Source organism: Pelobates fuscus, chromosome 6 (genome assembly GCF_036172605.1).
Source record: "Pelobates fuscus isolate aPelFus1 chromosome 6, aPelFus1.pri, whole genome shotgun sequence".
Classification (NCBI taxonomy): Eukaryota; Metazoa; Chordata; class Amphibia; order Anura; family Pelobatidae; genus Pelobates; species Pelobates fuscus.
The window spans coordinates 216,495,322-216,511,076 of NC_086322.1; the positions used below are offsets into that span (position 1 = coordinate 216,495,322).

The following is a 15,755-nucleotide window of genomic DNA, read 5'->3' on the forward strand; positions in this document are numbered from 1 at the left end:
TCAAATTAAAGCCCTTTTTGTGGTCTAAAAAACGGTATATAATATGTGTTGGTACAATAAATGAGAGAGATGCAAATTGCAGTTGAACACAAACAGCAAAAAATGCAAAAATTGCTTGTGTCCTTAGGGGTATGTCCAGCTTCTGAAGCAGTGTCCTTAAGGGGTTAACAAGGCCAGAATATGGCCCCTTGTGTTTTATTTTGTTTTCCAATTGATAAAAAAAAATGAATGCACCTTAATTGTAGTGCCAGGACAGTTTATTTAATGTAGTGTAATTATCCTCCATTGAAGTTATTAATCATGCGGACTTTTGTTCAAGCAGGTACACTGCGAACACGGTTTGTTGTCAGCATACTCTGCTAGCTGACACTGTACATCAAATAGATGTAATAATTAAAACTTGCAAAAGCCCCTACTGGCTGACTGACAGAGACTAGTATTTCCTAAGATTGTAAACAGTATTGCTTCTCAGAGGCAGCAATATATTCATTTGCAAGGCTGCAGCATCTATGACCAAAATTACTTAACCAAAGCCAAATGTACACGTTGTGAAAAAAACAAAACATAAACAAAACCTGGCAATTGCGCTATATGTCTGTCCAACCGTAATTCACCTCTTTCATATTAAATGCACCCCCCCTTATTATATATCATTTTATTCAGGGGAAACGTGGCTTTCATTTAATATCAAATATTTAGCTATGAAACATAATTTATTATAAAAAAAATGGGAGAAAATAAGACATTTTGTTATTTTTTTAGTTCTACATGACATTTTAACTGTCAATGTCATAATACTGTTTGCTTTTACTGCAATAAAACACACATATTTGTATTCAGCAAAGTCTCACGTGTAAAACAGTACCCCCTATGTACAGGTTTTATGGTGTTTTGGGAAGTTACAGGGTCAAATATAGCACGTTACATTTGAAATTGAAATTCGCCAGATTGGTTACGTTGCCTTTGAGACTGTATAGTAGCCCAGGAATTAAATTTACACCCATAATGGCATACCATTTGCAATAGTAGACAACCCAAGGTATTGCAAATGGGGTATGTCCAGTCTTTTTTAGTAGCCATTTGGTCACAAACACTGGCCAAAGTTAGCGTTAGTATTTGTTTGTGAGTGAAAAATGCAAAAAACGCCAATTTTGGCCAGTGTTTGTGACTAAGTGGCTACTAAAAAAGACTGGACATACCCCATTTGCAATACCTTGGGTTGTCTACTATTGCAAATGGTATGCCATCATAGGGGTCATTTTCATTCTTGGGCTACCATAGGGTCACAAAGGCAACGTAAGCAATCTGGCGAATTTTAATGTGAAAAAAATGAAACAAGCCTTATATTTGACGCTGTAACTTTTGAAAACACCATAAAACCTGTACTGTTGTACTCGGGAGACTTCGCTGAACACAAATATTTGTGTTTCAAAACAGTAAAAAGTATTGCAGCAATAATATCGTCCGTGTAAGTGCTGTTTGTGCGTGAAAAATGCAAAAACCGTCACTTTTACTGGCGATATCATCGTTGTAATACATTTTACTGTTTTGAAACACTAATATTTATGTTCAGCGAAGTCTCCCGAGTAAAACAGTACCCCCCATGTACAGGTTTTATGTTGTCTTGGAAAGTTATAGGGTTAAATATAGTGCTAGCAAATTAAATTCCCTATACTTTCGGCATGGGTTATCAGGCAGGTCCCGCTAATTGTAATTAATTAGGATACCTAATTATGTAAAATATTACATAAATATGTGTAGAATGAATATATGTATATGTATATATATATATATATTTTTTTTTTTATATCTTTATTTATATATAGGTATATATATACGTATATATTTATGTATATAGATATATATATTATTTCGTTCTACGTGTATTTTGATATAAATATATATATTAATATCACAATACAGTTAGAACGCAATAACACACATGTATATATTTTTTAATTATTTATTTTTAATTATTTTTTTTATTTTATTTTTTTACGTATTTACATTTTTTTATATTATATATAAATATATATATATATAACATTATATATATATATTTAATCAGTATACGTGTAATTTGATATATATATACACATAAATATATCAGTCTACGTGTAATTTGATATATATATATATATATATATATATATATATTAATAGTAAAATACACCTAGACAGTGTATGCGTATGTGTATATATAAAATAAGTGTAAAAAAAAAAAATTATATACTTAAGAGGGCCTGAAGAGGGCGGACGTGCCGCGGGGGGGCTCCCTGGGAGTCCCCCCAACCACGATCACCGGCGTGGGATCGCTGGCGACCGGGTAAGTAATAAAAAACCGGAGGGCGTACAATTACGCCCGGCAGCGTTTAGAGCCGCTTAAAAAAGGACGTAAATGTACGCCCTCTGGTCTTAAGGGGTTAAAAAGAGACAATGAAGGCATGGTAACTGCTTTATCTCGTTGAAATAGTTAGTGTCTGGAGTCTCCCTGCAGTGTCCTCCCGTCAATTGCAAACAGTTTTTAATGATATGTCAGAGTGTACAGCAACTCAACTCATCTGTGCGGAAGCATTTTTTTCAGACAAAAGGCAGTGTTTACATTGCCCCTAAGGACCCCTCCACGTGGCCACTCCTCAGATGGACACTGGAGGTGCTTCCTGGCTCAGTGCTGCACATTAGGCCGTTCAGTGCTCTGCATGGGGATGCTGAATTTTGCTCATAGAGATAAATTAATGCAATGCATCTCTATGAGGTGGTGATTGGAAACAGTGTTTGGCCCCACCCCTTGCCGATTTTAGTCAATCCAACGCTTTCCTCATTGGAAAGCATTGGATTGGCTATAAATCCAGCAATTGTGACGATGTCATCAAGGGGGCGGAGACCCGCACAGTGCTGAAAATAAGGTGAGGTTTATTAACTTGTAAGTGGGGGGAGGGAGAAGGGGACAAGCCAACTAAATGGTGGGTTTTGCACTGTAGGGTCAGGAATACATGTGTGTTCCTGACCCTATAGTGTTCCTTTAATATTAGATGGAAGGTTCATTGGACATACAAAATACAAGATGTGTGTCCAGCCTCTTGCCAGAGGATTAGTAGTTTACCATTTTGCTACAAGCCAGCATGCTTCTACAGCAGCAATTTAAAAAGTCACTAAATATGCAACTCAGGCTTCTCTCCAAAGTAGATGGGGATAATATAGAATTATACGTATCAGTGCAGGTGTATCTGTAATTCAAGAGGGTTTTTTTTGCACTTAATCAGCTCACTTCTCTTCCACTTGGCTGGTTTACCTTTTCACCCAAATCTAAGTCACACTGAGCCAAAAAGGAAAAACATCAATGCCACTAATGAATGTGTAAGGTCATGGGAGGACTTAGTAATGTTAGGTGACTTGCAGTCTAGGAACTGGAACAACTGAAGGAGAGGAACTCACCAGTGTTTAATTCTGTTGAAAAATTAATTTAACACCTTAAGGACACAACTTCTGGAATAAAAGGGAATCATGGTGGAATATTTCCATCATGTGTCCATAAGGGGTTAAATAGAGCATTTGGCTGTGAATAAACACGTAAAATACTACATAAGACTTGCTTGAAAATTATTTTTGAGTATACATTTGGATGTGGAAATTAAACCTTAAATTTAATTTCAAATTAGATAGTCCGGGAACCTTTTTAGAGATGGGCATTGGCAGTTTATTCACTAAACTGAATTTTCCCAAATTCAATCTGAAGGGAAAAACTGATGCACAAATAACCGATTTGGAAAATTATCCAACTCAGCTAGTCACAGCTGGTTATTTTGTCTTAGTTTTGCCATTGGGATTTAATCTGTGAAACATTTGGGGTATTAGCCTCATGTCCTTCTCCATAACTGTGCATGCAGTGGCTATGTGCAACGAGTGTGTTGTCTGTATGTAATTTGTGTGTACAGTGCAATCAGAAAGTATGCATACCCCTTCAGTTTTATTTTATTTTTAATATTGCAGCCTTATGCTAAAATAGTTTGTAACTTTTTTTTTTTTTTTTTTTAACATCAACCTACACTCAAAAACCCATAATGACAAAGCAAAAAACAGATTCTTGACACTATTCCAAGTTTATTAATAAGAAAAAAACAGAAATGTCACATAAGTATTTTAGACTCTTTGCTATGACACTTAAAATTTAGCTCAGGTGCATCCCATTTCTCCGGATCAACTTTAAGATGTTTCTACACTTTGATTGGTTTCCACCTGCGGCAAATTCAACTGACCGGACATATTTGGAAAAGTACACACCTGTCTATATAACAGGGGTACTCAACCCAGTCCTCAAGGACCCCCGAACTGTCCAGTATTTCGGGATTACCCTGCTGTGTCCAATGTGTTTGGGGGGGAGAGGGGGGCTGGCAGGGAGTCATTGAGGACTGGGTTGAGAACCCCTGCCATATAAGGTCTCACAGCTGTAAATGCATACAAGAGCACAAACCTAGACATGACGTCAAAGGAACTGTCTGCAGAGCTGAAAGGCAGGATTGTGTCAGGACACAAAAAAAATAAAACATTTTTAAAGAGGGTGCGCTCATTGAAGTTTTCCAACAGCACAGTGGTTCCATAATCCTACAGCTGGACACCCAGCCTAACTGAGCAATGGTAGGAGAAGGTCTTTGGCAAGAGATGTGACAAAAAAACCTCATGGTCACTCAGAGATCTGAGAAGATGGGAGAAACCATTAGCACTCTGCAACTCTGTGAATGTCCTTGAGATCCCCAGCCTAAGCCTAGACTTGAACCCCAACAAATATCTCTGGTGCGCCTTGAAAACCGATTTCCTTCCATCCTGATAAAGCTCAAAAAAAAATCTGCAGAGATGAATAGCAGAAACTCCAGATGTGGAAAGCACAAATCCAGGTGTGGAAAGCTTGGGGCATCATACTCTAAAAGATGCTGTAATTGCTGCCAAAGGTTCTTCAACAAGTACTAAATTAAAGTTCTAAATACTAATGTGATTTATGTTTTATTTTAACAAATTTACTGTCAAATCAGCATTTTTGCATTGTCATTATTGGGTATTTAGTGTAGATGTAGATTGATGTGGAAAAAAGATATTTAAGTTTAACAAGTCTAGCACTACGCTGCAACATAAAGAAATGTGAAAAAATAGAGGTCTGAATACACAATTATTGTATTCTGGTTGTATGTAATGCGTGGGTGGTGCTCTGTTTTAACCCCACTGGTGGAGTGGGTCATTATTTGGCAGTCTAGTGTGACAGCGTCAGGTATGCACCTCCAATAGAGGTGCAGACCTCCGTAATCACTCCAACATGAGGGAGTGTATGCTGGAAATCCCTCCGACTGACACACTGGAGATCGACAGACTGTAAGAGAGCAATTATGGAGGTTTCAGTTTTTCAACTTTAGAGTGTCTTTGCTCTTTTTAGATTCAGTGCCTCCATTGTGTTTACTGGAAAACTTAATTAAAGGGATTCTAAAGTTCCAGGAAAATAAAGCCATTTTTACTAGCACTGTAGAATCCTGCAGTAACCCTCTTACTTCAATGCTTTCCTATGGGGAAAAAAAATCTGACGCTGGAGTTACTCATGCAGAGCGTGAAGACGTACAGTGTCAGATAATGGTCCATTTCAATTCCGGAAGTCCTTCTAGTGGCTGTCTAGTAGACAGCCACTAGGAGGAGGAGTTAACCCTCAGAGGTAATTATTGCAGTTTCTAATTAACTGCAATAATTACCACTGCAGTGTGAAAGGACACGGGACATTGCACCCAGACCACTTCAATGAGCTGTAGTGGTTTGGGTGCCTACAGTGTCCCTTTAAAAAAAAAAAAAAAAAAAAATCAAACTCCAGTCTTCTCATCCTCAGTAGCTCCATGTTCTGTGAGATCAACAGGATTGATAATCTCTGACCAATTAAATTCTTATAGTAAAGCATTGGGGACATAGGGTGCAATTGCCACGTTCCACCAAATGTTAAGACCTTTGAAAATCAAAGGAGGAAGTGCAGACGCTCCTAGCCTATCACTGGCCTCCAAGATATTTCCTATTGCACTTCCTGCACTGTAAAATGTAAACACTGTTTGACCCAAGGTGCATATTTATGGCTGAAGGATCTGGTTTGTTTGTTTTTTATCTATACTTTTTTTTTTTTTTTTTTTTTTTTAAATATCTATTTCCTATCAAAACTTGATGAAAGGATTAATATATTAAACATACAAAGCTATATTCTTAACACTAAGGAATTACTTTGCCACCATGTTGCACGGAAAAGGTTAATTGTTCTACTATTATAAAATGAGGCCATCTAGCTCACTGTGTGACATGCCACAAGACATACCATAGCCTTGTATGTCTCATGCTTTGTACCAATGCTTGTCGATCGACTGTTTTACACCTGTCTCAATGTGGTGCAGTCACAACTATACTATCTTGCTTTTTATTTTTCATGCCTCAATAATACTAGATTGACACAAAAAATAAATAAAAAATTCACCCTTTCTTTCACTCAACTCCAGAGCAGAGCGACCTCTAAATCAGTCTCCAGCACCGAGGGGTAACCTATTGCGCGCATTGGGCCTTTCCCATAGGAAGTCATTAAATCAATGTACGGGGATTTTAAGTATGCTGGACGTCCATATATTGCAGGGGACGTCAAACTCTGTGAAACAGCAGAAAGCGCTTCTAGTGGCTGTCTGATAGAGTCAGTCTCTCCACCCTGCAATATAAACAATGCAGTTTCACATTTCAGGGCTTAGGGTCACAGGGACAATGCATTCAGGTCACTTCAATGAGATAAAACGATCTGGGTGCCTACAGTGTCCCTTTAACTTGTGTTACACCATGTGCAGCACGCACTTGCAGTAGTTGGCCACTCATATTCTATAAGTATTCATACGAGGCTCTTCGACTCCAATTAAAGGATCACTATAGTGTCAGGAAAACAAACTCATTTTCCTGACACTATACAGCCCTTAGGTGTCCCCCCCACCCTCAGGGCCCCCCTCAATTGGCGCTTAAATGGTTAAAACCCCTTCAGTTACTTACTTTAATCCAGCGCCAGGCTCCCTCTTTGCTGGTGACCTCTCCTCCCACTCCGACGTCCCGAGTGGAGCGTAATGCGTATGCGCGGCAAGAGCCGCGTGCGCATTCAAACAGTCCAAAGGAAAGCATTTCTCAATGCTTCCCTATGGACGTTCTGAAGGGTTACAATCTGGGGGACCTGGCATCCAGACCACTTAATTGAGCTGAAGTGGTCTGGGTGACTATAGTGTCCTTTAACTGATTTGATAAATAAGTCCCAAGGAGGTCCACCCTTGGTATACAAGTAAAACAACCTAAACATCTAAAACACAACCATAATGGGCAATACCCTGAGTAAACCATCATTCCTCTCCAATAATAGGGGAGGAGGGGCCGTGTATTTATAATATTATGTATGACTTTCTCCAAGTCCCTCCTCGGACAGTATTGCCATAGCAGGCTCCACATGGAGCAGTGTTTACTCCCAGCTCCTATTGCACCCACTCACCAGGCTGGCCCCCGTACTCATTTTCTGTGTGATCGTACACCTCGCTCCCGGAGCGGCGGCTGTCTTACTACCCGTACATCCACTCCATCCAGGCTCACATCGAACGAATCACACGAATCGGAAAATAATAAACAAACTCCGGGCACAGCTTCCCTCCCCCTTGTCATTCCCCAGTAGCTCTTCCGGGAACTGCGTGATCCGCAAGGCCCCGCCTTCCGCACAGCGCGCGACCACACCATCAGGCAGCTCGCGCCGCATTCACCAGCCAGCGGGGGGGGGAAAACTACACTTCCCGTCATGCTTTGTCGGCCAAACTATTTGACAGAGTACACAGGGAATCGAAGTCCGCGACCTGCTGAATTGACAAACAAACGCGAAACTATTCTCTATAACTGTCTGTTTGTCCCTACTGTTTGCTGGGGTGGTGACGAAAAGGAGTCTTTTATTTTTTTAACTGAACTAATTACACAGCATTATCCCTGGGCGGGGCAACAGGCGCGCGCTCGCTCTCTCATAGGCAAGATTCAAAAGCTCGCGCCCAACAGCGAGGTTTTCTGTCAAGTTTCGCGAGAGTAGGCGCAGACGGTACTACAGGTTTGGGCGGGAACGGGGCATGACGTCATGCCATGGTTTAGGTGACAAGCGTTAGTACGTCATTCTAGGTGTCTAGTAATGATACCTAGTCTCCACAGTTTTTGCTTTCGCTTTTATTCAAATGTCTGTTACTATTATCTATTCAGTGATCATAGGTTACTGTTTTAACAGCTACTAGGGTTGCAACATTTGTTCGAGAAAAATATCCGTGTTCTATCAAAACTTTGTAGTTCTGTAAGGGCTTTTTGTTCCATTTTGTTTAGATGGAATCTATAGAAACGATTAGTGAGATCTGTTTCAGTCTCTTCAGTACACATTTTAACAAATAGATCTTCACTGGTTTGGTTTGGAGTGAACCAACCGGTATTTTGTGGTTTGTTAACTAACGTTAGTTAGTTCCTGTTCTAACAGGAGATCAAGCAATATCTGATAGCCGTCAATGTCCCCTTCTGTCAACCCCAGATCTTTTGCATTTTTTATTTTTTTTCATGAAATGCAGAGAGGGCTAGTTACCTCGTTTCTAGTTTTTCAGTCAGTCAGGCTTAAATATACAAAAGAATATCTATTACCCAGTATTGTAAAACATCATCCTCTACCAGCTATTGACTTTTGGACATGTTCCACTTCGCAAAAGTAACGGAATTTATTTAACACTACTATTACTAAATTACTACGCTAAATTTAAATAGATACTTTATACAAAAAGTGTTGCAGAAGTTTGAAGAGGCAACACTTTTGTAATAATGATGACTCACTAGACATGTTACGTTCAGACAACTGGGATAAGATTGCACATATACCAAGGTTTATTATACCAGCATGTCCTCTTTGTTTTTATTTTAAGGTACAATTTTCTCTTTTTTCCAGTTTGCTTTTGGCAACTACTTACACGATTTACCCCTTGGGGATGAGTTCTGATTACATCCCCTATGACGGCTATTCACCCCGACCCGAAGTATGAGGAAGTAGGTTTCCATTGGATGCTGTGGAAACCCCTATTGGAACACTTTCCTCTATTTAACCCCTTAAGGACCAAACTTCTGGAATAGAAGGGAATCATGACATGTCACACATGTCATGTATCCTTAAGGGGTTAAAGCCCCTGACAGCACTTGATCTTTTCCCCTTGAATAGCCCGGTTGTGTGGCGAAATGCGCGTCGGGACTTTCTAACATCCTGTGTGTAATGAATTAGGACATAGGGTAGTGAGTTATAGAGATATATTTATATCGGTACGAGACATCTAGTTTATTGACACCATTACACACTAAAACTATTTTGAATTAACCTTAACAGGCACAATTTGCCGTTATTTTTGGCTAAAGTTAGACACCAATTATATTGGACATATGGTAGTCATAGGATTTTGTTTTGAATGTGCTAAATGGTTTTGGTTGCTGGTTAGGGATGGTATACTAAACGGCATTTAGAGCCAGTGGTCGACTTATCTGATATCTTACTCCTAAGGCTTTTTAATAATGCTTTGTAATAGTTTTAAGGTATTACCTTTTAATAATACTTTTCTTTTAAACTATATAGTAAAAGTTATGTTTTAACATTAACCCCCTTTGGGCTGGACTTGTTATATTCTTTGAAATTGTTGCATTAAAAATCTGGGTTCATGCCCCTTTAATCTGGCCCATACTCATGTCCTCTAAATTGCTGTTCTACTTCAACTTATTAAATATTAATTTTGATTGTGTTGGAATTTCAACAGTCAATAGATATACTGAGACAAAGTAGGGACTACTTTGTCTCTGTATATTTCCTGCACCTGACACTTCTACACATAGGAACTACCACCATCTAGAAGTGTCAGTAATAGCTGCAGGGAATTGGCTCTGACTATGGAGGATACTCCATAAACCTCAACAGAGGCGGCTCTAGACTTTATGAGGCCTTAGGCGAAACGCAAACATGAGGCCCCACTAACAAAAAAGTGTCACATATACACATTGATGCACTGTCTACCTGTGTATGTGCCTGAGAGTGTCTCTGACAGAGAGTATCCTTGTGTGTGTGAATGTATGTCTCTGTGAGCATGTTTGCGTTTTTGTCTGAGACCCTATGTGTATGGGGTAGCTGCTTGAAGTGTGTTGTGTGTATAGGGGGGGTGATGGTGAGAGGGGGGTGATGCTGTGGGAGTGATGGTGAGAGTGATGGTGAGAGGGAGAGGGGGTGCGATGGTGAGAGGGAGAGGGGGTGCGATGGTGAGAGGGAGAGGGGGTGCGATGGTGAGAGGGAGAGGGGGTGCGATGGTGAGAGGGAGCGGGGGGGGTGATGGTGAGAGGGAGCGGGAGTGATGGTAATGTGAGAGAGAGAGGGGGTAATGTGAGAGAGAGGGGGGGTAATGTGAGAGAGAGGGGGGGTAATGTGAGAGAGAGAGGGGGTAATGTGAGAGAGAGGGGGTAATGTGAGAGAGAGGGGGTAATGTGAGAGTGAGAGGGGGTAATGTGAGAGTGAGAGGGGGAAATGTGAGTGAGGGGGGTGCGGTGGTGAGAGGAAGAGTGGGGTGATGGTAATGTGAGAGGGAGGGGGTGATGGTAATGTGAGAGGGAGGGGGGTGATGGTAATGTGAGAGTGGGAGGGGGGTAATGTGAGAGGGGGGTGATGGTGAGAGGGGGTGATGCTGAGGGTGGTGAGAGGGGGTGATGCTGAGGGTGCTGAGGGTAGTGATGCTGAGGGTGGTGGGGGGTGAGGCTGAGGGTGGTGTGGTGGGGGGTGGTTAGGCTGAGGGGGGGTGAAGCTGAGGGTGGTGGTGGGTGGTGATGCTGATGAGGGTGGTGATGGGTGGTGATGCTGATGAGGGTGGTGGTGGGTGGTGATGCTGGTGGGGGTGGTGATGCTGATGAGGGTGGTGGTGGGGGGTGGTGATGATGCTGAGGGGGGTGATGCTGGGGGTGGTGGGGGGTGAGGCTGAGGGTGGTGGGGGTGGTGAGGCTGAGGGTGGTGGGGGGGTGATGCTGGGGGTGGTGGGGGTGAGGCTGGGGGTGGTGAGGCTGAAGGTGGTGGGGTGAGGCTGAGGGTGGTGATGATGGGGGTGGTGGGGGTGAGGATGCTGAGGGGGGTGATGCGGAGGGGGGTGATGCTGAGGGGGTGATGGTGCTGAGGGTGGTGGGGGTGGTGATGCTGAGGGTGGTGATGGGGGTGATGCTGAGGGTGGTGAGGGGGGTGATGCTGAGGGTGGTGAGGGGGGTGATGCTGAGGGTGGTGAGGGGGGTGATGCTGAGGGTGGTCAGGGAGGTGATGCTGGGGGGGTGAGGGGGTGATGGTGAGGGTGGTGGGGGGTGATGGTGAGGGTGGTGGGGGGGTGATGGTGAGGGTGGTGGGGGGTGAGGCTGAGGGGGGTGATGGTGAGGCTGAGTTTGGTGGGGGGTGATGGTGAGGCTGAGGGGGGTGATGTGAGGGTGGTGGGGGGTGATGGTGAGGGTGGTGGGGGGTGATGGTGAGGGTGTGGGGGGGGTGATGGTGAGGCTGAGGGTGGTGGGGGGTGATGGTGAGGCTGAGGGGGGTGATGGTGAGGCTGAGGGGGGTGATGGTGAGGCTGAGGGGGTGATGGTGAGGCTGAGGGGGGTGGGGGGTGATGGTGGGGGTGATGGTGAGGCTGAGGGGGGTGATGCTGAGGGTGGTGGGGGTGATGGTGGTCGGGGGTGAGGCTGAGGGGGATGGGGGGTGGGGGTGAGGCTGGGGGTGGTGGTGGGGGGTGAGGATGAGTGTGGTGGGGGGTGATGGGGAGGGAGAGCCTCCCTTTCCCTGGTGGTCCAGTGGGCTCCCTGGTGGTCCGGTGCCACTGCTCCCGGTCTGCAGCTCCTCAGAGCTGCAGACCGCGTAGTCTCGCGAGATTTCAGAGCGTTGCCGTGGTAACCCACGGCAACGCTCTGATTGGCCAATTCTCGCGAGTCACATGGTCTGCAGCTCTGCACACTGCGGAGCAGCAGACCAGTGTCTGCGATGGTGGCCGGGCAGCCAGGAGGGGCCTCGCACCCGGCGGCATACCGGGCAAGCCGCCGGGCCCCCTCCTGGTGTCAGGTCCTCGGTCAGTGACACACTCACTGACACTCACTAGCAGACACACTCACTGACACTCACACTAACAAACACACTAACACTCACAGTAACACTAACACACACACTAACACTCACAGTAACACTAACACACACACTAACACTCACAGTAACACTAACACACACACTAACACTCACAGTAACACTAACACACACACTCACAGTAACACTAACACACACACTCACAGTAACACTAATACACACACACACACTCACAGTAACACTAACACACACTAACACTCACAGTAACACTAATACACACACACTAACACTCACAGTAACACTAATACACACACACACTAACACTCACAGTAACACTAACACACACACACAAACACTAACACTATTACACACACACAAACACTAATACACACACACACTAACACTAATACACACACACACACACTAACACTAATACACACACACTAACGCATTTTTAATTTAATCCCCCCAGCCTCCTTACCTTTTGGAGTGCTGAGGGGATTCCCTGGGGTCCAGTGGTGCTGCTGGGCTCCTTGGAGGCCGGTCACCCGGCGGGCAGTCAGGCGGGCGGGCGCGCGAGGGAGCACTCTCCCCTGAGTGCTTCCTCTTCAGCTCCCTCGCGCGCCGCGTACTGATACCGGCGCCGGAAGATGACGTCATCTTCCGGCTCCAGTATCAGTGCGGTGCGCAAGGGAGCTGAAGAGGAAGCACTCAGGGGAGAGTGCTCCCTCGCGCACCGGCAAGCCTGACTGCCCGCCGGGTGTAAGCAGGGCCAGCCTCGGGGGGCCCGGAGGTGGCCGGCTCCTGGGCCCCCCAGGAGAAGAGGCTGGCCCAGAGCGTACATACTGGGTCACAGGGGCGGCCGGGCCCCCTGGCGGGCCGGGCCCGGTCGCAGCCGCGACCCCTGCGACCCTGGTATGTACGTCACTTGCATATAATAAAAAACACTTTTGAACATAGTAATGTAAAGAAGTATATAATAAGAAGAAATTGCGGCCATTTACGCTGCAAAACGAAGCTTAAAACGTGTAATTCGAAGTAAAAGAAGGTCACGTGACGCGCGGCTAAAACACTTCCGCGTCACGTGATGCGGAAGTGTCATTGGGACGCATGTGTAAACCTTTTGGATGACGCAGAGGGGATGGGCTGCCTAAGAAAATCGTCATCTCCTGAAGAGGAGTGAAATTGTGTAAATCAAGCTGTCTGCCTTGAGGAGCAGGCAGACATTAAGACAGTACCAGCCCTTTGTGGGGCATAAGTTCAAAGCCCAGAGGGGGCATATTAAAAAATTAATGGTAAATAAAAATATTCATAAGAATACATATGCAGTAAATATTAAAAAAAGGGCTATTTATATACAGTGAGTTTATCAATAAAAATATAACTAATATAGTGGTGTGTGTATAATTGAGTAATGTAAAAACCTAAATATTTAAAGAGACATTATATATTGTATTGTGTATATTAAAGTAAAAAATGGTAATTTAATTTATACGAAACATGGAAGCACTATAGTAAAAAAATATGTAATAAAAAATTATTAAATAGGCTAAAAATTAGGCTAAAAAAATAAAAGGATCATTAATAAAAATATATATAAAAAATATATAAAAGGGCATGGAAGGTATATACATATAAACAAAAGCAATTATACAAAAGATTTTTTATACTGTTATTTATAAAAAATTCAAAAGATCAAAGTCTATATTAAGACCTCTCGGGGCGAGGGTTTTCAGATTGTAAGCCCATTCCATTTCCTTTTTGCCCAAAACTTTTTTAATGGGACATTACAGATATCTATACCAATGCATTTAAGATGTTTTGGATACTTTCCATGCTTTAAAAAGTGCTTTGACGGGGGCAGGGCCTGACCAGCATGGAGGACAGACGTGCCACAGCAGAGCTTCTCCGCATACAGGGAGCTTAATGGCACATCCAGCCACACACAGCCTACAAATGATGCTCAATACCGACTTACCAGACCCGCGATGGGGCTGGGAACCGATGTGGCGGTCCATGACCCACACGAAGCCTGTTAATAACACTCCTTGCAGCATGGAACCCCCTACATCATGCTGTGCCCCCCTTGGTCCCCCCCAAATGCCGGCAACTTGCTGGCCAATATGTGCTTAAATTTTATTCCCTTGGGCTGTAACAGCCTGTTACAGCCGGAGGGAATGCAGGGCAGAGCAGCTGGAGCGCTGGGTCAGGTGTTGTCTGTGGCCGGAGGAAGCACTGACAGGCTCCCTGGCACAGGCCCCGCCCCCAAATGAAGCCCCACCTCCCGCACACAAGCCCTGCCCCCGCCGTTAAGCAGCAGCCCTTGCTGCTGCAGAAGATGGCTGTCTGACCCCCAGCAACAGCCTCCAGTGACAGGTAGGCTTAATGTGCTTGTGTCTGTGTGTGTGTGTGTGTGTGTGTCTGTCTGTCTGCTAGTGAGGAAGCGTGTGTGTGTGTGTGTGTGTGTGTGTACTCAGCAGTCTGTGTGAGTGTGTGTGTGTGTGTGTGGACTCGGCAGTCTGTGTGTGTGTACTCAGCAGTCTGTGTGTGTGTGTGTGTGTGTATGGACTCAGCAGTCTGTGTGTGTGTGTGTTTGTGTATGGACTCAGCAGTCTGTGTGTGTGTGTGTGTGTGTGTATGGACTCAGCAGCAGGACCGCCATCAGGGCATGACAACCATAACGGTTGTCATGGGCCCGGCGGTCCTAGGGGGCCCGAACTAATCTGTCAGTCCGAGCCCCACATTCCTTATATGTATATATATATATATATATATATATATATATATATAGCGATACTGTACCGATGTGCTACCTGTACATTGAACAGGGGGCCCAGCAGCACACTCTGTCCTCCTTTCCAGCTGCTCTCTGTCTAACTTCCCTGCGGCCGCCAGCGCGTTGCCATGGGTTACCATGGCAACCCTCCGAACAGCACGCAGGCCTGTCTCGCGAGAGTTAGTCAGAGAGGAGCTGGAAAGGAAGACAGTGTGCGCTGCTGGGCCCCCTCTTCAATGTAACGCGGCTGGCTGGCTGGCTCGCTCCACCATGCCACCGGACCACCAGGGAATGTGATCTTTCCCCTCCCTGGCACGGTAAGAACCAGGGAGGGGGGAATAAAATGTAAATATACACAAATAAATAAAAATAAATACTCCCCTCCCCCCTGTTTTACACACACACACTGCATCCTTACAAGCACACACTCTGCACTACATTCACTAAACACACTGCACTACACACACACATCCATTCACTAAACACACTGTGCACTACACATACTCACACTACGTTCACTAAACACACTCTGCACTCACTACAAACACTACATTCACTAAACACACTGCACTACACACACACTACATTCACTAAACACACTTTGCTCTACACACACACACACTACATTCACTATACACACTTTGCACTACACACACACTACATTTACTAAACACACTCTGCACTACACACACTACATTCACTAAACACACTTTGCACTACACACACACACACACACACACTACGTTCACCATACACACGTTGCACTCACTACACACTACATTCACTAAACACACTCTGCACTACACACACTACATT

At 44.3% G+C, this 15,755-nt stretch overlaps 1 protein-coding gene across 1 annotated transcript in view; it reads right to left on the bottom strand.

Moving 5' to 3' along the window:
• CENPC (centromere protein C) overlaps positions 1-7,593 on the bottom strand; it is a 64,465-nt gene extending 56,872 nt beyond the window's left edge. Inside the window, exon 1 of the mRNA XM_063458736.1 lies at positions 7,523-7,593. Coding sequence (XP_063314806.1) covers positions 7,523-7,543 — 21 coding nt within the window. The 5' untranslated portion in view covers positions 7,544-7,593. The remainder of the gene's footprint in view (positions 1-7,522) is intronic.
• Between the last annotated feature and the right edge of the window lie 8,162 nt (positions 7,594-15,755).